Source organism: Ictidomys tridecemlineatus, chromosome 4, assembly GCF_052094955.1.
Source record: "Ictidomys tridecemlineatus isolate mIctTri1 chromosome 4, mIctTri1.hap1, whole genome shotgun sequence".
In the NCBI taxonomy this organism is placed as follows: Eukaryota; Metazoa; Chordata; class Mammalia; order Rodentia; family Sciuridae; genus Ictidomys; species Ictidomys tridecemlineatus.
The window spans coordinates 200,066,458-200,089,937 of record NC_135480.1 but is presented as its reverse complement, the minus strand read 5'-3'; the positions used below and the strand labels follow the sequence as shown (position 1 = coordinate 200,089,937).

Below are 23,480 nucleotides of genomic sequence, written 5' to 3'. Positions count from 1 at the left end.
CTGTTTCACTCCACGCACAGGTGATGCAAGGTCCATGCATTCTGAACATGACTCAGTATACAGCAGGGACTCAATGCATGCTTATTTTTCTTGTCCTTTATGGTTCACAGTGAGCATCCCTCCCTGAGCCCCCTGGCTCTCCCAGTGGCTGGGTGGCTGGACACTGACTTCTGTGTCCCCAGAGGGGCGGGGGGCGCCCCGGCCAGGGCGGCAGTGTCAAGGTGCACAGCCCACCCCCAGGGCTGCGGCTCACCTGCACTTTCTTCAGAGCCACCGTCTTCCTGTCCAGCAGGCAGGTGGCCTTATAGACCTCACTGAACTGTCCTCGGCCTATCTTCTTCTCAATCTGGAAGTCTGCCAGTGAGCAGCGAAAAGACAGGGTGCTGGGGTGTCTCTGCAGGGGAACAGAAGGTGGGTGACCAGACGGCTGGAGTGGAGGTTCTCTGGGTCCCCTGCACCTCAACAGCACCTCCCGAAGGTGAAGGAGGCTCTGTTTGCCAATGCCACCATCAGAGCCTCCAAGGAGCCCCCAGGCATGGGACTCTTCACCCTGGTCCCCAGAGCTGTGCCCGACAGCCCGAGGCACGTGAGACATGGAGCCCCCTGGCCCCACCACGGGTCATCATCCTTCATATTGAAAACTGACCCCAGAAGCCCGGCCTTTGGTCCTGGGGTCCTTAGCCACCCTGATCATCCTTGACTCTCTGATACGCAGGTCAGGCCCAGCGAGCAGGGCATGTGTGAGGGGTGCAGGACACGGCTCTGGCTCACTCTGGTCCCACCAGCCCCAGACCCTGCAATCAGCACCAGAAACAGCAAGGCCCTCCCTGGGGGGAGCCACCCCCAGCTCAGAGTCCCACTGAGCTTCAAGCCCACAGCCCTACATTCTGAGCTCCCCTTATGGTGACCCAAACCAGAGACTTCATGGTGACTGTAGGGCCAGCACTGAAACCTCTGATTGAGCTATAGCGCCTGCCCAAGGACGAAGCTGCCAGCAGAGGCCCCTGTGGCCAGCTGCCCCTCCATGGTATGTGTGCAAATACCCCCCTGGGAAGGCAGAGGGGGCCCAATGCCCGGCTCAGGTGGGGAGGCAATGCCACACCCCTGATCAGCCCCACACCCCCAGGTGAGGTGGCCCCTGTATGTCCACACTTGACCTATGAGGAACCCGGGGGTGCAGAGGGACAGCCCTGCCCACGTCACACAGCTCTACACAGCCTTCCCTGGTGGTTTTGGACAGAGCCTCACTCTCTCCTCCAATAGTCCTGCTGTGGGGAAGGAGGTCACTGACACTGGGGACCACCTCCCCAGCTGAGTGGTGACATGGGACAAGGACTGGGTCTCAGTATCACCCAGAATAAAAATACTTAAAGTAACCAGTTTGGTGTGACTGACAGTGGGTATGGGCTTGGTGCATGGCTGTGGGGCCAGATGAGCTGGCCTCAGTCCTGGTCCAGCCGCCTGCTGGCAGGAGGCCTTGGGCGGCTGCCCAGCCCCTCTGGACCTTGACTTCCCTGTCTACCAATGGAGACAGGAGAAGCATCCATTTGAGAAGATCATGTGAGGTAGCCAGGCTCCGTGTTCCTCACCAGCCTGGCACCCAGAGGTGTTCAGTGGCCACTGTTATGGTCACTGACCGGCCAGCGCAGGGTGGCCGCAGCCCAAGCTCTGGGCGGCTCCTAGTCCTGCTCCAAGCCTTCTGCTCAGCTGCGCGGTGGGGCTGGTGCCAAGGAAGCTCCGAGGACACGCTTCTGCCGGTTGTGAAAGATGAAAGCCCGCGGCTGCCCACAGTCACGCGCTCCTTTTCCCAGCAACATAAAAGCTGGATGACCTTGACTTTGAAGTCTTGGGGCGTAATTACCTCTCATGATGGGTGGTTTGGGGACGTCCCTGCCTGGAGACCCGTGCGGGAGGAAGATGATGATTCCACCCACCCCATGTGGAGGTCTGTCGGGGAGAAGCCTCAACAGGACCCTGAGCCTCGTCGGCACCCATGTGCCACCTCAGAGGCCTGCCAGGCACCGTGCCCATGTGCCATCACGCCGGCTACTAAGACCCTAGTTGCCACCGCACTGGCTCCTCAGATGGACCCTCTGGGGCCTTGCTGCGGTTGCCACCTCAGGAAGCGGGCTTGGTCAGGAAGGGAAGCAGTGGCTGCTGCAGATCTGACCCTGGACTGAGGACCGTGCCTCCTGCTGACAGGGCGGACTCTCTCCTCAGACACCCCAGCTTTTCCTCCAAGACCCTGCAACCAGCCAGGCCAGCTGCCGGCTGCCCAGTCACCTGAGCCCTTCCTATGCCTTGACCATAGGCTTCCCCAGCAGGGGCCTCTGTCTCAGTCCCCTCAGTGTCCCCTGTGCCTACACTGAGTGCTCTGAGGCATGTATGCTGGATGACACTGGGGAATATGCTCAGAACAGCGGGGCACAACAGCAGGGCCCCGTGACCAGGCACTGTCACCTTCAGGACCACAGCTGGATCACACTCTCAGAAACAGCCACAGCGGCTCTTGGAACTTGGAAGACCCACACGTCTTTATGCGATGCCAACGCCAGGTGCACATGGGCGCCCGGTGGCAGTCCCTGCAGCTGCAGAGCTTCTCCGGCCCAACAGCCTGCAGGCGGGCGGGCGGGCGGCTGACCCGTTATAAACCAGGAGGGAGTCAGAGGCTGGGCTGCAGAGCTCGTCTGAGGAGCTGGGACCCACTCCTGTTTGACCAACAGCCAGCTGTGCTACGGGCCACTCGGGGTGGTCCCTCCTCTCTTGGCCTCAGTTTCCCCCAGGACAATGGGTTAGCAGTGATCTCCGAGGGCCCTTGCTCTGGGGGAAGGGTGGGCTTCTCACTGTGAGGAGTGGGCGCTGGCTGGGCTCCCCAGCACTCTGCCCAGGCCGAGAAGCCACTCTGCCCAGCTCCCAGCAGTCTGAAGGCTCCAAATGGAAGTGGGTGACTGCTGGCCTGGGGAGACCTGGCTGCATGTCTCACATGTGACCAGATCTGCACCTCCCGTCACAACCCATGCAACCCAATTAGAGGAACACCTCATGGCACAGCCCGGGCAGGCCCACCGTGCACTCAGGGCACAGTCCAGCCAGCTCTGGGGGCCAATGCTGCCCACAGAGGGTGGGAATAGAGGCCTGTCCCCGGAGGGCTTCTGCCCAGGTGTGGGGCATCTCAGGACACAGGGCTCCCAGGTGCACTGTCCTGGCACTCGAGTGACCCTGGACTAGTCATCCGTTCAGAGGGATGTGACAGCTGCCCCTGGGTTCTCGGAGGACTCCAGGCGATGAGGTGGCAGTGAGTCTGTGGGGCTCTCCCCACGGGGCAGACGGGGGCTGGTCCCAGGGCAGCTCCCACTGGGCACACGGAGCACCTCATCACCTTCAGAAAAAGGTCACCTATTGCTTACTATCCCCTGTCCTGGCTCCTGTGGATAGAGGATGCCCCCCTAGAGACCGTCTCACAAACAAACCAAAACATCCCCTGCCCTGGCACATGCTGGCAGGGAGCAGCCACCACTGTGGCTCTGTCAGTGAGTCCGATGCTGGGCCCTGGAGCCATGGCTTCAAACCCTGGCTCTGCCACCTCTGGGCTGAGGACAAGTGCTTCTGGGTCTCAGTTTCCTCATCTGTATAACTGAGAGTATATTACATCAATAGCAAGCGAAGTACGGGTGAAGGGCCTGGCGCCTAGAGAGAGTGGCATATGAACCTTTGTGACCATTGCTATGGTTCCTGCTTCTGTGGCTGTGGAGGGGCGAAGGCTTCCCAGGGGCTGGGGGTGAACTGAGTGGGGCTGTGTGGTCCCGTGGGCAGCTCTGTGGGTTCTTGGCTGTGGCTCTCATCTCCCTCCTTGTCCCCACCCCATGGAGGGTCTGCTGACTTGGCTTGTAGCCACCTCAGGACTTGCAGGTGAGGGATGCAGCCTTGTGACTTCGTGGCCTCTTGCCCAGAACTGTTTGCCAAGCGGCCTTGCTAAACAGCTGCCCTGGGCCTCCCACCTGGGGCTGGGCTGCGGGCTACTTGTGGGACAACACCCCAGGAGGCCATTTCTGCCTCCCGTGTCCCTGCACCAGGGTGTCATGCCCCTCAAGTTCTCCTGCAAAGGTAGAAAAAATGGGCTCAAGGTGCCAGGAAGGGGACCCAGGGAGGAGGCTTGAGCGGCACCTGAGGCGGGGGAGATGGAGAAGCCTCAGGGAGCAATGACCTTGGACAGCAGGAGGACCTGGCAGACAGGAGCCAGGGGGACACTGAGACCCCTGAGTCACCTCTAGTCCCAAAGGCACCTTCCCTAGAAATGCCACCAGCTTCCTCTGGCCGAGTGGGGCTCAAGGAGACCGGAGGGTGGGGTGTCTCCAACCAGCACAGGCTGCCCCACTCCCGAGAGCTCTGAAAAGCTCTTCTTCAAATCACATCAAATTAGGCCACAAACACCCCCCACCCTTTTGCTAATTTGAGTTTAAAATGTTTGAACCACAATAAGCCTTAGCCATCGACAAATCCTTTAAAAAAAATAGGAGCATAAAATTACATGTTAAAAGAATAAAAATGCATTCGCCCAATTAATTTTCTGAAATCTCATTAAAAAATTTAGCCTGACTAAGTCAGACTTCTGACCTGAATTTTAATCATCTTTACACTGGATGGGCCTCTTTTCCTTGATATTTGCAATGCACCATTAATTTTAAGGCAACTGTTCCTATGATTTTAAAAAGCACACTTCATCAGACTGACATTTCCTGTAAACGAATTTCACCTTTAAAGGCATCTGACACCGCGTCCAGGGGAACTTCTGACGGGCTGGGTCCATGTGTGTACAGGGAATGTCTGGAACCCGCGCTGCCCAGGGAGGGGCCTGAGTTACAGAGACCACATCCTTGGAGCCCTCGAGGCCAGCCCCACTCAGCGCCCCGCCATCTGGCTAATTCAAAGCAGAGGCCGATCTTCACTCTCAGACCTGGTGGCCTGAAGACACCCTCTGGGGCCACAGAGACCAGGGCTCAATTCAGACTCTGTCACATTTCAGTTTCTTTCCCTACAAATGAAGCACTGAGTGGGACCTGCTTCTCTGAGTCGTCAGGAGGACTGAATGAGATGGGTGCCACCACCGTGTCCCAACCTGGGAGCTGGCACAGAGCCCCACAGGCCATCGGCTCATGGGAGCAGTGATGTCCACAGCACGGACTGCTAATGACAGACCTCGGGTCACCTAAAGTGACTGCGGTTGCTCCCCCAGGACGATCCTTATTAACCCACCTCAAAGAAACCTGAGCCCACACCCGTGGATGAAATCTGGAACCTGCTTCCAACACTGCCCAGCCCAGAGCTGAGGGGAGAAACCACAGAGCCACCCAGCACCCAACCAGAAGGCTGGCGCAGCCTGTCTCTGCTCTCCTTCCATCTGGTCACCAAGTGCAGCTGGCGTTTCCCCATGGACATCTCTGGAATCCTCCCTCCCCAGGCTCAGCCCCTGCAGCCCCAGGACTGGTCACCATGGATCTTCGAAGTCCCAGTGGGCTCCTCACTCATGCAGACTCAATTTCACGTGGTGTAGCACAGATCTGAGATCTTCCAACTTATCTCAGCACAGGACTGTAAACGCCTTATCTAAGGCCATGCGCCTTTTCTGGAATATTCTCTTCTCCCTGTTCTACCCCAAACTCTGATTATCCACTGGCAGATACAGCTGCCCCCTTCTCTGGGCTCCTGTGCATCCGTCCATCCTTCCACCTCTGCACGCTGACTTTATTTACACGTAGGGACCCCGGTAGACCGAGAGTCCCCCGATGGCAGTCGTGACAGTGCTCCAGGCACCAGGAAGGCCCACGAGAGAAAGGAAACACTTTGCTGAATCTACAACCGTCAGCAAACACTCTTGAATCTTAATGCCCGTTCATATTTGGCCATTAAATGTGATCCAAGCACCATGGTTTCTTTGGGAGGATTTTCTTGCAGATTTCAGTCTGTGGGGGCACACCTACCGACCACCACCCCCCACCCGGCAAAGTTCTGCACACTCCCCGCTCCAAATAGAACTGAGCCTGGCCCGTCCCACACAGGTTTCCAAGGCTCCCAGGTGGAAGACGCATTAGCAGGGACGTCTCCGGCAAGAACACTTCTGCCCTGCTTGGAAGCTCATGTGCTTCTCCGAGGGTCAGCCAACCCAGCGTTTCACTCCTGACGACATCTGCGCACACACAGGGCGTTTTCATCCCCTTCTCTGCTCCATGCATCCACCCGTCAGACGCTCCAAGGTGTCCGGCTTCCCCGTGTGTGTGGCCTGCATCGACGCCTCGGCCACGTCCCACAAACACACTTTCATGTGCTAATGGCTCTCGAAGCTGGAAAGCTGCACGAAATGGACAGCCACTAGCCCTGGGCCTTGAAGGCGAATCAAGACCACAGCTGGAGCGTTCACAGATTGTGGTCTTTCTGCACAGGTGGAGCAAGAAGGCTCTAGTGAGCTCTCAAAAAAATAGGACCCATGACTTATTTCCTGGCTAGTGTTCCCACACCGCGTCTGTGCCACGCTGGATGTCAGTGCCACACCGGAAGTCAGTGCCATGCTGGACATCGGTGCCACACTGGAAGTCTAGTCTCTTACCTCACTTAGTCTTTACAGCTGTCTCGTGAGAGAGGTAACATCATTGCACCCGCTTGACAGACGAGGAGACTGAGGCTCAGGAAGGACACTGACTCAACGTCACCTGGCTGGGGAGGGACGGAGCTGGGAGTGGAAGGTAACCCAGCCCACAAGTGAGCACCCGGAGCCCGGTCCTTGCTCCGAGGCAGTTGTGGGGAGATGGTTTGCCTCCTGCCATGGGGGAAAGTGCCTCCGCTGTCCCATGTCCTCGGACAGGAGACTCGGCTGTGCTGTCTCCCAGACGGGGCTGAACACCAGTGCCTCATGAGGAAGTGGCAGGATGAGCCGGACTGTCCCCAGTGCCTGCCCCAAGCCGGAGCTGGCAGAGCATGCACGACCGTGCGCCTGACTCTGCAAACCCGGCCAGATGCTGGTGGGACTGGGGGCATCCTGGCGGACAGCCGCTGCCCAGCGCAGCCACCACTGAGTGATCGTATCTAATTACACTTAACTATGTCATTACCCACTCCAGCATGTGCGAGGAGATGCCGAGGACACGGCCACCACCGCTGCCACCGCCTCCTCGCCTTGTGCGAGGAATAATTACAGGGCTCTCTCCTCTGCCAAATGAGGCTGTAATTAACCCTAATTGCTCGAAATGCAACTGGCTGATTCTGGGAGATTAATCAAGGGGGACTCAATTGTTAGTGAGTGACTTAGTATGACAAATCGCTACATCACCAAGCAGGCCCCAGCGTCCCCAGCCATCAGCACCAAGCCCTGGTGGACCCTGGACAGGCAGCGTCCCAAGGCTTCCCAGCTTCCAGGGAGCTCCCTCCCCAGATTCTACCTAGGAAATGGGCCCCTGCAGCCCAGTCAGTAGTGGGCATGGAGAGCACAATTTGTGCAGATGTCTATGGACCCTCGGCAGGCGTGTGTACACACACACGCAGCGTCCCTAGCTCGTGTCACCTGCATGGGAATTTGCAGCAACACCCCTTCTCTTAGGCTAATGCAGCCCTGCACCATGGACCTTGGCTTGGTGAGAGGACAAGGGCAGGGGGAGGACTTCAGACCCGCCTGCCTGCTGGGCCAGGTAGCTTTGTACAGTGAGCAATCTGCAACGGTACGTGGTGACGCTACAGCTCTCCAGTCAGAAGCTATGACAAGCTGCCGTGGCTCAGGAATATGACCGCATCTGAGTCTCCCCTGATTAAGGTCTTAGAGCCTTGGGACAAATAGCTAACCCTGGACAAGAACCTGTCATCATGTCCAGGGGATGCCTCTGATCTAGTCCCCAGTCAACCTGCCCAGACAAGCTTGCTGTGCCCTCTAGACCCAAGCCTGCCACTTCTTTTTTTTTTTTTAATTTATTTTTTAGTCGGACACAATATCTTTATTTATTTATTTTTATGTGGTGCTGAGATTCAAACCCAGGGCCTCTCATGTGCTAGGCAAGAGCTCTACCGCTGAGCCACATCCCCAGCCCAGCCTGCCACTTCTCTGACACCCTGGTTTGGATCAGGTGCCTTGCTGGGTTTCTTCTGCTTGGTGTCTTTTCTCCCGTGAGGCTGTGTGTTCCTCCGACAGGCAGACCCAGGTCTATCACTCACAGCTGCGTCCTGGGGTGGCACTATAAGGCAACGTGTGCCTCCTGCAATGGCCTCGCTGGCAAAGTCCTCCTGTGCCGAGGGTGTCTGTCTGGGGGTGCGGGCCCAGGGACAGCCCCCTATAGGACCCCGGGATTTCTTAGACTCCTCCTCGCGCTGCAGACAAGGAGAAGGGCTTACCTGTGGGTCGGGTGGGTGCGCGGGCCCCGGGGTGTGGCAGAGGTTGTTGGGACTCCCTCCGTGGGGCACGTGGCTGGGCTGTCCTGCCATCCTGCATGCCAGCTCACGAGCGCACGGGCTGAAACAGAAATGGGGCCTGTTCACTTTCTCCTGGAGGCAGCGGCAGAAGGAAGGATTCCCCGGCCCTGTTTAAAGGTCGTGAGCTCACGGGTGGCTGCAGTCGAGGGACTCGGAAGTGGCAGGGCCAGGACTTCACACCCCGAGTGACACCATCTCCCTCCGTTGTGTTCTCCTGACCTGATTGCTAGGATCATCCCCATCAGAGAGGGAGAGACCCGGGTCCTCGGCAGGGACAAGCCAACTGGTGGTCCCTGGGCCCGCAGGAGAAGCGCTACATTCAACCCTGCGACGCCAGGCTCCCCAGCCCTGTCCACAGCCTCTCGGGGAGCTGTTCTGTGGGGTCCCCCAGCACCACTCTTCCATAAGCAGGTACAGCAGGAAAGAGAACTGAACCAGACTTGGGCAGCAGCTTCAGGAAGGACCACACACCCACGTCCCTGCAGGGCCCTGCTGCACCAGGCCCCATACACTAGGAAGGTCAGTCCCCTGGGTTCTGCTCAGTGTCCTGCACAAACCTGTGGGCAGGGACAAGGGTCCCTGCAAAGAAGCAGCACTCAACCTCCAGGACTTGGCCTGCCCCAAGAATCCAGGAGGCCTGTTGGCAGTAGCCATGACAACTGCGGCAGCGGGGCCTGGTGGAGCACCATGCACACCCCGCCCTGAGCCACGGTGTCTTCCCAGGGCCACTCTGGTCCTGGTGTCAGAGGCAGCCTGTGGCCTCCCCATCAGACAAGCCCCTCTGGGGCAGGGACCACACCCTGTATACATGGAAGCCACACGGCTGAGGGAAGGCAGCACCTAGTCCCGCCATCCTCCTGGGGAGCAAATGCCTTCATCCACCCTAGACCTTCATCACCCTCCACGTTTCTGTAGCACCCCGTGGGCCAGGGCCGGGCCTGGGCGACTGCAGAAGGCACCAGTACCACTCAGGCAGGTGAACCTGGCCACTGTGTCCAAGAGACTGGACGTCCCAATCTCCTGCTAGCCACATTCATCAGAGCCCCCACGGACTGGCTCAAGCTGTTGAAGCAGCTTTTCTGGCTTCCTGGAGAGCCAGAAGTCCCTAGGAATAGATGGCCCTGGGTGGCCCTTACAGAACACGTGACAGGGAAACAGGCAGGCCAGTCCCTATCTCAGGCCAGTGGATTCTGTCTGAGACGTCAGCCTTGCTCCCAGTCCTGGTCCTGCCTCCCTGAGGAGCACAGAGCACACAGCATCACCCCTGGGGCCTTTTGAAGAACAAGACCGAAGAGATCATTTGTATTTTCTATTACTGATAATGAAGTCACTGAGGCTGGTGACTTTACAAAGCAAAGAGGTTCATTTGGCTCCCAGTCCTGGAGGTTCCAGGGCATGTGCCAGCGTAAACTCGCTCTAGTGAGGCCCTCATGGTGGGCACCACTGCAATGCAGAGGAGGGCGATCACACCATCAGACAGGCAGCCGGAGCGCAATCCAGTGACCAGGCTGGGGTTCTGTAACAGCTTGGTCCCTGGAGAACCAACTCGAGGTTGCACAAGAACTACCATCTTTCGCCTGGTCAGTACCCCAGCAGCCCCAGCAGCCTGTCCCCGGCCCAGTGGGTCAGCAGCCCTGCCATGTGTCTTGGTTAAGGAGCTCCATGCCCCAGTAATGAGGGACATGTTTTGGGCAGTGGGAAAGTCGTCAGCATGCGGGGGGGGCGTGTCTCAGTGTCCTGGAGAGCTGGTCGCTGTGTCCCAGGCTGTGGCCCAGTCTCCCCTCCATCAACATGACACCTCTTGCTTGGCATATCAGAGAATGCCCACCAGCCCCTCAGTTTCCTAATGAGCTTGACTTTGGGGCCCCCAGTGCCCTCCACAACTCGCACGCTGTCCCTTCCCACTGCTGGGTGGAGCTGCTCCCCAGCTGCAGACACAGGTGAGCCCCAGGGAGCTGTCGCCACCCAGGAGGCACCGACTCAGGGCCATGCGCTCCTGGCTGAGGCCTCTGCCTGGGAGGACTGTCTCTGGCCCATGACACTCAGCAGCCCTGGACTGGCCATGCGACGTGGCTCGTCCTAACGCACAAAGGTACAGGCAGACCTCTCCTCCTCTGGGCCCAAGGGAGCCTGGGCCCATGGTCACGTGGTGGGCACCTCAGTGGGGGGGTGGCCTGCACTTCTGAGGCCCCTCCCCAGCCCTCTGCGTCCACACAGGCCTCGTCTCCCCTCCACCGCTGAGGCTTGGGGCCTGCCGTTCTCCCCACCAAGTCCTGAACACAGATGGGACCCGGGGCCCTGGGCATCTCCCGCCATCTGGCTGAGCCCCGCTCTGGAGCATCCCCCGAGGGGGACACGGTGCAGGAGCCAGGGTACAAAGAGCCCCAGGATAAATAGATAAACAGGAGCATCTTAAGCCGCCTGCAAGCTGGAGGGAGCGGGATGGAAAATGCGCATGAATTTGAAGATGAAACCGGAGACTCCTGTAGGCTCGGCAGCTGCTGCGGGCTGCACCCCAAGACCCCTCGGGGTGACTTGTTCACCGTCCTCTGCCCTCAGGGAGGCCTCAGGGAAAAGGCTGGAGAACCGTCTTCAGGAGGAGGTTCCATCTTTACCGCAGAAGGCTCCGGAATGGACTCCCAGGCTGCCCCCTCCAGGCCTGTCCACACCCTGGCTCCCGGCCCCTGCCCCAGGCTTCCAGCCCATCCCCAGATTCCCATCCTGCAGCCGGAGTCTGCTCAGCCTCACCTGGCTCCAGGTCCCCGCAGCGGCCCAGCCACTTCAGTAAGGACAAGGAGCACTGACACCGGGTCCTGCTTCCTGCACTTCACCCCCTTCCTTCACATAACCCCCAGGTAGGACCTGTTGTCCCATTGCACAGATGAGAACTGAGGCACGGGGAGGTCAACGGGTTTGCCCAGGTCACACAGTCACAAGTATAGTGCCAGCTGGGACCTCTGAAGCCATCACCCTGCATTCCTCGTGGGGGGCTGTAAGGATGTGTAGGGGTCCCAGTAGAGACCACTGGTCCCTAGGGAGATCCTGCCTCAGGACCATACCCAGCTACTGTCCACACCACCTTTCCTACCAAATCCCAAAGCTTTAATAGATGACCGTCACCAAGAGCAGTTCTGCTCAGAAACCAACGGGACCGGCTACGCCCAGCTCCCTCTCCACCGAGCCCCAGAAAGGGAGCCCCAGAGGGGAAGGAGGCACAGCAGGGAAAGGCAGAGGAGGGGGAGGGAGGGGGAATGAAGGCTCTTGGAGTCCTTTCAGGGGGCTGGTTTGCTGCGTCCACACTGGGGCTACTGCTAGACCCATTTTGCGGATGTGGAAACAGGATCAGAAGAGGAAGCTGGATGCCATTTGGATGACAATCTGCAGAGGGGACTTTAGACTCACACCTCCCTGACCCCGCGGCCCCTCCTCATTCTGAAGACTCCCCTTGACTCTTGGGATTCACTGGGGACATTGGATTTGGGGGACTTGCTTTCTGGCTGCTCTACCTCAATGGAAATCTCAGCCCCCTACACAAGAAATTGCAACCAGAAACTGCCTCTCAGGGGTTCAGATGCAGGAAGACCATGACAAAGGGCACCTGGAAGGACGGGGCACGGGGGCCGAGGAAAAACCCCACGGAGCACGCGTGCAGGCGCTCGGAGTAACACAGGGAGCCGCCTGCCCCTGGGATCCCGCGGCTCCTGCCAAGTTGCAGAACAATGAGCCAGAGGCTGCCAAGCCCAGCTCAGGGGCCGAAAATCTGTGGAATTCCAGACCCAGAGCCACAGGCCACGCCGAACACCACCTCGCAGAGGGCCTGCCTCACCAGGAGCCAGGGCCGTGCATTCCCATGGCTCTGGGAGGCACGGGCCGTGCCCAGCCCAGCCGAGGTCCAGATGCTGGCTCAGTCTCCTCACCTGGCCTAAGAGCAAGATGAACCTCTCGGGGCCACGGGGAGGATCGCACGGATCATTAGATCCTGTAAAGAGCCGGGCGCAACGAGGAGCAGTTTGTGCTTACCCTTATTGAACGATGGAGGAGCGGTTGCCTCCAAGTGATGGTCACGGGAATGAAGGCTCAGAGATGGGCAGGGGCTTGCCCCAGGTCACACAGCTGGTGGGTGCCAGAGAGGGACTGCTGGACTCCAAACCAGCTCTCCACACCCTGCCCTGCCCGATACGCAAAGCCCTCTGAATGTCCCCCACTGCCGTGCCCTGGGCAAGGAGTTTTACTGATGGGAGTGGCCCTAGGGAACCACAGGGGCCTGGTTTAACTCCCTGGAAGGGCTAGGCTGGGTTCCGAGGTTCTAAGTGGCCTTTCACACCAGGAGTGTCACCTGGCCCTGGCTTACCTTCTAGAAACTTCACCTATGGGGAAATTCCACCTTTGCCTCCTGCCATACTTCATGGAGGCCAGCAGCTCCCTGAGGCCTCTCTGAAAGAGGATGTGCCAGGAGGGCTGTAGCCAGGACTCTGCCTGGTGTGGCCTTGGAAGCCGGCCCTGAGGGCCCGTGTGTGGCCCTGAGGACACAAGTTCACCGCGCTCGTTCCCGAGGGGTGTCAGCCACCCGTCTCCTGCTCCAGGTGGGCGTGCGCACAGGCATGGGCAGGGCTCCTGATGTCCCAGGCCAGTGTGGGCCCAGTGCCTTCTCGTTCCACCCACTGGGCAGGGACTGGAGGTGGACAGGTCCCTGGACTCCCAGCTGACAGGGGCTGGCCTCCATGCTGGTTTCCCTGAGAAAAGCTCCTTCTCGGTCCCTGCAGCTTCCCATCTTGTGTCCCCTGGGTGGGAGGCTGTCCCCAGCTGCCATGCACATCTACAGTCCTCCTTCCTCCCCAGGGAACTACCCCACACCAGTGCCAGCATCTAAGGCTATGTCCACAGTCTGACTGGCTCTGAGAGGAGGCGTCTGAGAACCCCAGAGAGGCCCCACAGGCTGGCACTGCCCATCACTGCCCCTGCTCAGCTGGAGACCCGAGGCCCAGCAAGGAGATGCGCGCAGCAGCTCAGGGCGCCTGGCTGTGGGTGGGTCGAGGCTGCATCAGCTGGCATCCACGGGTGACCTGACGTCTTGCAGGAAACCTGACTGGTGCCATCACCCTATTTTGCAGACGAGAAAACTGTGGCTCTGAGAAATATGACTTGCCAACCACACACTGGCAAGGGCAGCCATCTGAACCTCCTGCTCAGGTCAGCGTGGCTTGGCAACTAGAGAAAGGAACTCAGCTGACCTTAGAGTCCCTGCACGAGGTAAGAGCAGTGAGGGACGCCCCACCCACAGAGCCTGGCAGGTGTCAGGCCTGGACCAGGCATGCATCAAGGGGTGGGCCTACCATGTTCACCTTGGAGACGTCCTGGGCAGAGGCCACTACAATCCATTGTGCAGAGGAAGCAATCAAAGTTGAGAAGTTTAAAGGCCAGGCCCCAGGCCACACAGCGGAGGGCAGGCGGAATGGTCACCTGAGAACTAGTCAGGTCTGGGTCAATCCGTTCTGCTTTGCAAGAGGGTGTGAATGAGGGAACGAGGGAGGGGACTCTGGCCAGGGGTGTGGCTCTGGCTGTGGTGGCCTGCCCTGCCCAGTGCCCCTTCTCCTCTAGTCTTAAAGTTTCCCGTTTATCATTGTCATGAAGCAGTCACATCCCAGGCCAGTGCCGTGGGGCCTGTTGAACTGGAGGGGACGAGCCACAGATGGTGTCTGGTTTCCAAGCTCGTCTCGTGGCCCCCACCCTCCCTCTCTCCCAAAGCAACACACGGTGCTCAGATTCGGTGGCTCCATTACCAGCGGAAGCTGGGCTTCTCTAAGGCACAGACTTCACCAAAAGCCACTCCCTGGAGGCAGGGCACAAGCTATGCAGAGGTCCCTGACGTCCACCTCCCAGCCAGCAGGGCCTCTCCAGGGTGCACCTGAAGGTCTGGAGCTGGCAGGCTGGGGCCTTGTAGTGCTTCGGCTGCACGGGCACAAGTCTCTATCCCTTCAAACCCTGTCCCCAGCACCCCGCCCCACCCTGCCCACCCGGCTCTGTTGTCTTCACACATCAAAATGACCCTCACTTTCTCTCTGGCCAGAGGCCTCTCTGCAGAGCTTCAGCCCCAGTCACCAACACCACAGACACTGCACATGCAAGTCACCGGAAGGGAGCCCACCCTTCCCTGGGTCCCCGTCTCAGCGAGCGGGCTGCCTCCCTGTGTGCCCAGAGACCCAGCAGGAATCCAGGCACAGCCCAACGCTTGCCTTCCTTGTGGCCCACCCCAGGCTGGCCTTGACCCTCCTCAGTGGGCCCTACAGCCCCCCGCCTGCTTCCCCAGCTCCACTCTCTCTCCAGCCCACCTCGGAAGGCTTTCCTAACACACGAGTCTCACCTGCTGCTCCACACCCAAAGTGCAAGGCTCAAGGACTATGTGCCCGAGAGAGGCTTGTTAGTTGGTGCGAGCTGCCCGCAGCGTTAGCCGGTCCTCCAGAGCCCTGACCCACAGCCACGCTGAAACCTGCCTGCCAGTGACACACGCCCGGCCCCTCCAGGCTTCTCCATGCAGCAGGCTCCACCTGGAAGACCCTGCACAACCCCCATGGGCAAAGTCACCCTCCTCCGTGGAGACCAGGCCTCTGGACCTTCTCAGGGGTGGCACTTCTTGTGGATCTTCTCCTGAGCGTTGATGTCCCCATCCATAAAGAAGAAGAGCAGCTGGACCTCTCAGGGCGGCTGGGAGGAAGCAGTGGACACACAAAGGACACTTGGTTGGCACCAGGTCCCCTCTTCCCTTCTCCATCTAACAATGTCCACACGAGCTTCTCCCTAATGTCAGGCTGCTAGGGACATAACTGTTTCCTTTGTCACCCAGTCTTGCCTCCAATGCTGGCCTTTCTGAGCCGGGACTGATGGTACGGTACCTCTCCACCCTCAGTGCCTCACCCAGGCTGGCACACAACAGGGATCTAGTGAGAGTCGGCCGAGTCAATTCTGCCCAGAAGGTGGCGGGGCTCCCCTGAGCTCCGGAAACCCCCAGGAACTTCAAATCCTCATTGTCATAGATCAGACCAAAGTCCCCAAGCAACTCAAAACAAACTGCACCATATACCACAAGGTTCCCAGGACCTTTGTAAAAATGAGGCGGCTCCTGATCACATTTCACTTCCTCCTTCCTAGGTAATAAAACCAAATTCTGGAAGAAAAAGAATGTAGGGGCTGTAACCATCTCACGTTTCAGTCGAAGAAAGAGGCGCCTGGTTTCTGTCTGGGGAGGCTGGGCCTGGGGCCCTTGAAACCAAGCTGAAGTCCACTGAGCACTTCCTTTGTACCTGGCCCACCTGGGACGTCTGCAGCCTGCCCCCATTCTGCAGACCAGGAAGCAGGGACACTGGGATCAACTGACTTGTCAAACTCTGGGAGTGGGTCAAGAGCAAAGCCTGCACTTGAACTCAGAACTGATTCTCCAGAGAAAGCTGGACTCTCACTGCTGGGCCCCTCAGGCCCCCTAGCAGGCCACCATCCCAGTGACCCCTGCCTCCCAGGAAACAGACTGCTATTTCTTCAAGACGGAGGCAGGCTCTCTGTCCCCTGCCTTGGGTGAACTGAGTCCTGGCAAACCTCACTCCTCGTTCAGTGCCCAACTGTCCAGGTGGCCTTCCTGGACTCCCACTGCCAGTCGGCCTCAGCTCCACAGCCCTGGCCCCTGCACTGTCCGCCTAATTGTGTCTTTATCTCCTCAACATGGAGAGTCCCTGAAGGCAGAATCTCCAGGGACTGCTCACCTCCACACCCCGCAGAAGTAGAGAGTGGACGGGGAGGTCCGTGGCTGCCGGGCTAGGAGAAGCCTGGTGCCCCCTGGCCAGCTCATCCAGGCGCCGGTGGGAGTGGGCATTTCAGAGCAGAAAGGCCTTTCCTGCCATGTCCCACCTTAGAGCACGCTCCCCCCGGGGGGTTGGAGGGCCACGGTGTCTGTCACCAGCTTGTCCTGGGCCCCAGCAGGTCCCCATACAGGGCAAGTTCTTGGGCTCTGACCTCCTCTAATTTTCTCTCTTGCAGAAAGGGACCCAGGCAGCTGGACCCCCCCAGTGGGGGATGGCAGCTTTCCCCCCGCCACCTCCTCGGAGCTCTGCTGATGCCAGGGATCACTCAACGTGAAACCAGCTGGCAGCAACCACCCTGCCCCGGGGTGGTGGCAAAGGTCCTGCCGGTTCCCGGCACTGCTACCCTCGCTGGCTACCCACTGGGCAGGTGGTCAAGCAAGCAGTGGGCAGATGGCCCCGCAAGCCCAGGTCTCTGGGGCCTGGCTCCCTGCCACCTGCTGAGCACACCCTGAGACAGAGGCAACAGGAAAGGGCCAGCAGTTCCCCTATGGCCGGAGGTCAGCAGAGGCTGCATACCTTTCCAAGTGGCTCCTGAGCTCAGAAAGGTCTGCTGGTCTCAGGACTGAGGGCAGGCGTGCAGCGCCAGGGCCCCGAGGATCTGAGCGGCCTCTGTGCCCAGGCCGGTGAAGGACGGGGCCCTGCTGTGTGGGGACTTCCCCTCCCTAAGACGCCGGTCCCCATACTCCTCCAAAAGGAAACTCCCCCGCCACACGCTGCTCCAAAAATAGCTCCGGCTGCCACCTCCATGGCAGAAGGAACTCGTCACCACCGCCACAGAGCCTGCTGCTCACCAGGGGCTGTGAGTTGATGGCAGTGGCCAGCGGACAGTCTTGGACGACAATCACAGTCCCCTCTGGGATCACCCAGCCCTGCTTCCCCACTTTACCCACCAGAAAACTGCAGCAGGCGGGCAAGGGGCAGCCCAGGGCGAGGGCGGTGGGCAGGCAGAGGCAGCACCTGTCCTGCGCCGCCCCCCATCCCATCCCCGCTGCTCAGGCAAAGGGATGCAGCCTCCAGGCTGCTGCCCCACCACAGGGCACCTGCAGCTGATGCTGGAAGAAAGCCATTTCTGGGTTCTGGGGGGGACCTTGTGCCCGTCCCCACCTATCCCTACCAAGGTCAACAAGTGCTAAGGAGCATACAGATTCTGGCTGTCCTTTTAAAAGCCAAGGCTTCCCATTCTTTCCTGTGTCTGCTGTCACGTGACAGGACAGCTTGGTAGGTGCCAGTCCTGGGTTCAAGTCCTGGCTTTGCCACACCCCCGGTGTGTGACACGGTGTCCTCAAAGGCAAACCGGGAACAAGGACAGATAGCATCTACTACCCAGGGATGCTGGAGAGTCACGTGGCATTCCAGGGTGGAAAGTGCTTAGCTGTGCACCTGGCACCTAACCACCGCCAATGGAGGGGTCACTGACTCTCACGACATCATGACTTGGGCCCTGTGCTTCACTCTCCAAAATGGGGCCCTGAACTCCAAAATGAGTCCAGGAACTGAGGATGCCAGTCCCACCTGCCCTTCCCTCCACATGCCCTTCCAGCTGCCTCCTCTGTGTAGGGCCTGCGCTGACAACTGGGATCCAGGGACACTGTGGACCAAGACAGAGCTCTTCCTCTTACTGGGTCGACAGGACAAAGCCCTGGACACCCACAAGCCAGAGAAGAGCACACAAGTATCCCAGCAAGAGGACTAACGCCTCCTGCTCCTGGCAGTGCCGGGTCACGGCCAGCTTGTCACCACGGGAGGAGTCTGGGGTGGCCTAGAAGATAGGTGGGACGGGACTGAGGGGAAGGGAGCTCCTGGCAGAGGACACAGTGGGCTCAAGGGCACAGTGGCCAGGTGGCTACGCAGGCCAGCCTCAGCCCGCAGTCCCCACGAAGAGCTCTGGGTGGCCACACCTGCCTCCGCCCTCAGAACAAGAGCTACCTCTACTGGCGCCAACCACCCCCGGAGCCCCATCTGCAGCTCCGCTGCCGCTGGGACTGACACAGGCATATGGCAGCTGAGCCCCAGTGGACACGCGGAGCCAGATCCTGGCACCGGGCTCGGCCACCTGCCAGCACACCTTCCCCACCAGCCGGGTCCAACTGTCAGGCATATGCCAGGTGCCGGCCCCTCCGGCGGCTGCAGCTGGACCTAGGCCAGCCATCCACCCGTCTGCAGGGGCTGTACTCCCGGCCCAGACCCTGACCGTGCAGCTCTCCCCAGGAGAAGGTGGCCACAGACCTGTGGCCTCCACGGCCTGCTAGGTGGGGGTCACCAGCCTCCATTCACGGAGCGGCTGGGGCTTCTGGCAAATCACAGCAAGAGCTTCCTTCGATGCCGTGTGGCTGAGTGCGGCTCCGTGTGTCTGGGTGACAGTGTCTCCTCCGTCCAGTCCTGTGTGTTATAGGGATTGGTGCCTAGTCACAACTTCTTGGGTCCCCTCCCATGTTGCTGCCCTGGCCAGAATCCTCACTGGACCCAGAGTTGGGCCTAGGACGTATATGGCCACTATTAACTCCACAAGAACTGTTCTTCTTTTGTGCCATGGCATGTATGGCCTGGAGGCCTGGTGTTCACGTGGCATGGTCTCAGGAAAGTCACAGCCTGTCTCTGGGCCTCAGTTTCCTCACCTGCAACACGGTAGGTGGGGCTCCACAGTCCAACAGGGACCTTCCTGTGCTGATGTGTTTCCTAAGGCTGACAGGGGCTTGGGGACTCTCTGAAGTGCCCTGGAACTGAGCTCGGGGATCTGGTACCCAGTTGTGCTCATTTCTGGGAGGAAAACCAGGTCTTCTGGGTCTGGCATTGTTAGGAAGATTTGTTCTCTGGCCCTGGGACACTTTGAGTCCCCTGCCCTCGCCCTCCCCATGCACAGCCAGGCACAGCCTCCCGGGAACATAGCCATGGAGGTGGCGTGTGCATGGAGGAGGGGGTCACACACAGAGCACACCTCGGTGCCAGATCCTTCATGTATACTGGCAGCTGTGTGCCACCCTGCAATGTAGACACTGTACCCATTTGGCAGAAGAGGAAACAGAGGCTCCAAGCCATCCTGTGACTCGCTGGAGGTGAATCAACTGGAGGGAGGCAGAGCTGGGCGGGTGCGGGCTGTGTGCACCTGGACTCCCTCTGCAGGACAGACTGGACTCCTGCCCTCAGAGACAGAACAAGTGGGTGGGGGACCAAATCAGAGTGCTCCATGGTGTTGCTGGAGGAAGCCGGGGGCCTCCAGGGAGGCAGCATGCTAGATCCAGGTGAGGAGGTGGGCAGGACGCCCAGCACAGAAGCTCGAGTCGGAGAGGCCAAGTTCAAACCCTGTGCTGCCTCTGTCTAACCACACAAGGTTGGCCTGTCCCAAGGTCACTTCTTTGCAGTTCCTTCCTCTGTGAGCAGGGGCCACAGTAGTGTCCACCTGGTGGGTTGTTGAAAGCCTGAGGACAGGTGGGCAAAATGCCAGTCTAGGACCATCAGGGCCAAGTATGCACAAGAGCTCAGTAAACACGGCTCCTACTGTCCTGTGGTCCCCGACCCACACCACAGCACCCAGCAACACGAGATCCTGCAGCAACCCAGCTGCGAGCCCACTGCTAACGGTGAGGCCTCTCTCTGCAGGGCACCCCCTCTCAGGGACAGCCAGGCTGTGGTCCGTGGGCTAGGCAGGGGGCATCCAAGGCCTGATGCTCGAGTCTTCACAGAGGACAGGGAAAGCCACACTTTCTCCCAGAAGCCGGTACATGGTGGCAAAGCATTTTACAAAGTTACCAGGACCATGAACCTGCACTCCCCTCCCCCTACCATCTCAATAAAATAAATCTTGGCCAGAGGCTCGCAAGAGGCCCTGTATATTTACATGACATCCTTGCCTCATGATCACAGGGCACGTGGTTCCGGCAGGCGGCATGTGGCAGGGATGATAGGGGTCCTAGGAGAGTCACTATTTTCCAGTGACTTTTATTGTCCATTATATCCCGGCGTTTACAGGGCTCTGCTCTGGGCCGGGCAGGAGTGTCTCACACGGTGGGGCTGGTGGAATATTCTAGCTGTGATGCTGTAGACCCTTCCTGGGGCTCACCTGGGTAGCCAGGTCTTTGTGTGATACTGAGACCCCAGGGATCTCCAGGCCCTCAGGCAGGGGAGGGCTGTGTGTCTAAGGCACACACAGCCCCACCAAGCCACCGGCTTAGCTCCAGCCTGAAGTCCCAGCCCAGGGACACCCCCTTGGCTTCGCTGGGGCATAGGGAGCTGTGCAAAGGGGAGGGGACAGAGGTGTGCTAAGCTGGTTACTACCGGCTCGTGGTGGCTGCTTGTTCAATTTTTCAGGAATTATGCGAGACAGTTAATATCACATTGGCCATGGGAGGAGTCTTTACACCATGGAAATTGACAAATGTTACAAATCAGGGGTTGGTACAATACCCCGCCCCTAAACATCCCATGGCACTTCCCAGGTGGGGGAACCCATTGTGAACACTTCAAAGGACATGTGGGCTGAAGAGTCAGGAGTGACTCCTAGCTTCCTCAGCTACTTGTCACATGACCTTGAGTAAGTTATTCTCTTTTGAGCCTCTGTTTCCTTATTTGTGAGATGGGCACACCTAAACTTCTGGGCCAAGTTCCCTAGGTGAGGCTTGGCATACAGTAGGGGCTTAATAAATGATAACTGCTACTCATCTATCTACCCAAAACGCAACTGAGTACCTGCTTTGTATAAGATATTGTCTATGTGACAGGGATACAAATATGCCCCAGGAGGTGACAGATGCCACATTCTTCTCATCTGGGCAGTTCTTGATGGTCTTCAGTGGGATTGGGGTCAATCTCTTATGGAACCTCATGGCCACCTTGAAAGGTGGGCAGAGCCAGAACAGTGTCCATTCCTGAGATGAGGAAACGGGGCTATGGGGAGCCTGGCTTGCAGGAGGTCCCTGAAGAGGGTAGCAAGGTAGGGCTCAGCCCCAGGTCCCTATGCCTCCTGCTCTGGGCCTGTGGTAGCATCTGCCTATCAATTCCCGGGCCCAGCCAGGCAGCCCTCTCCAATGGCACCAGGCCACCCAGTGGGCAGGGGACTCCAAGTCTAGGATCCTGTGTTACAGTCTAGGCTCATGGCCTCCTTGTTCTAGATCTTTCCCCTTCTAGGCCCTGGGACCCTCCTCAAAAGGCCTAGAGGGCTATACCCCAGGTGCTCTTGAACCCCATGATTGTGGGACTGTCTCTAGGCTTCCTGGCCTGGCCAAGCGTCCCTCAATTCAGGGAGGACTTGGGCAGATCAACATCCACCGTGCCTCAGCTGGATCCCGGGCGAGCCAGGGCCTCTTGGCATGAAGGCAGAAGGCAGGGCTCTCAGACACCATGCTGGGATCCCCACCTCCTCCTGCCAGGCAGGGCCCACCCACCTCTTCCACAGATGAGGAACCTGAAGCTCAGAGAGGCACATCTCTCCACCAGTGGTAACCCCCAGAGCTGGGATTCCACCCTGGGCTGGCCGTTCCAGAGAGCAGGGCTTGGGTGCCCAGCAGAAGACAGGAAGCTACCAAGTCCCCCAGTTTAGACCTAGAGGCCCACACACTGGATGCTCCCGGTCACCCAGCCTCAGCCCAAGTGGCTGATGAGCACTTCAGTGCATCAAGAGAAAAGTGCATGCAACCTGATGACTCACGTAACCTTTGACACGGGAGGCGGACGGAAGTGGGCAGCATTTCTGGTGGGTGTCACCTGTTTCCTAGAAGGATGCGTCACCAGCTTCTGTTTAGTCAGTACCTGCCTGACCCACCATCCACCACAACCTGCATCTGGCGTGGTGCTGCTCAGCTGGCCTCCCCTGAAGCAGTCACAGCCGGTCCACAGGGGACACCTCACTTAGGGCAACAGGCTGGGGAGCGGGTGCTGGCTCGGAGACACATGGCAGGGTCTTAAGTCTTCAAAACTCCTTTGCCAAGTGGTTAATTTTCCTGTTTGCAGGGACAAGGGAGGAGAGACCATCTAGAGCTTTGACAGAAAGAGAAAAGGAAGAAAAAGAAGTCACGGGTAAACGGAATTGCAGCCAGGCCCCGCCAGCCAGCCTGAGGCGGCAGTCTGGATTCCTGCGGGCTGAAGGGTCACGCGACTTCCTTTGCAAAAAGCAAGGTTGAAACAGTCTGCCGGGGCGGGAGGGGGGGAGTGTCCACAAGACCAGGGATCATGAGTTTCAGCCCTGGCTGCCCTACTAACTAGCTGGGTGACCAGAGACCAGTCCTTGGCCCTCTCTGGGCCTACGTTAGTCCTATTTGTTTATTCTGCACCGAGCATTGTCCTTGGAATGACCTTCACCTCCTTAATTCCCACAGCCAGCCCAAGACACAGATAACAACTGTTTGCACTTTATGGAAGGGGAATTGGAGATGGGAAGGTAGGTGGCCTGGTGCAGATGGAGGAACTGGGTGCTTCAAGTCCAGAATCCCTGCTCCTAACCTCTGGGTGGCAGGTCCTCTAGCTGCAGCAGGCGCTGGCTGGTCCCTAACATCCCTCCTGTCCTAACAGGCTTTGCACCTGTGGCTTGGAGGCCACGGGTTAGCCAGCAGGCCTGGCGTGGAGAGACTGAGCCGCTCCCTCAATCCCACCTCGGCTCCCATCTGCCGTCTTCTCGGTGAATTCCAATGTCTTTGCTGGGCTCAGCAGCCTTCCTAAACCACAGGCCAGGAGCGCCTCAGGAGGCTCCCTGGGTCACAGAGGCCAACAACCTGGCTCTTTGAGCCCTGCTGAGAGCTGCAAGTCCAAGCAGGAACAGATGACCCCACTGTGATGTCCGTTTTGGAGTTTTACACTCAGGCCGGCCTCTGGGACTGCAGGAGGGAGACCGCCATTCAGGCATCCAAGAAAGAGAAAAAAAACATCTATTCATGGGCAGACAGAGCCCGCTCTGTGGAAGCGATGCTACCAACGTGACAGGCAGCCCAGCTGTGCAAGGGACTCCCGAGAAGCCTGACCTCGGAGCATCCACGTGGAAGGCTCAAAGGCTTGGGTGGTCACCAAGCTTTACAAACATGCCTGGAGGCGCCAACGTGCGATTCCAGGGAGAGTGCGGTTCTGACCCAAAACCTGGGCTCGTCTTCCAAAACAAAATTCTTCCGACAACAGGCATTTTTTGGCTTAAACAGACAGCTGATGTGTTTCGCTCTAATCTCTAGAGTGAGGAATGCTCACGCCAAGAAGAATCAGCCA

General features: G+C 58.8%; 1 protein-coding gene across 4 annotated transcripts in view; it reads right to left on the bottom strand.

The window, feature by feature from the left end:
• Nek6 (NIMA related kinase 6) overlaps positions 1–23,480 on the bottom strand; it is a 73,435-nt gene that overhangs the window by 26,344 nt on the left and 23,611 nt on the right. For all 4 annotated transcript variants that reach the window (XM_078048183.1, XM_078048182.1, XM_078048184.1 and 1 more), the window contains 2 exons: positions 8,371–8,488; positions 254–394 (listed from right to left, as the gene is read on the bottom strand). In XM_078048183.1, coding sequence (XP_077904309.1) covers positions 254–394; positions 8,371–8,460 — 231 coding nt within the window. In that variant the 5' untranslated portion in view covers positions 8,461–8,488. Of the gene's footprint in view, positions 1–253; positions 395–8,370; positions 8,489–23,480 lie in introns of those variants that run through there.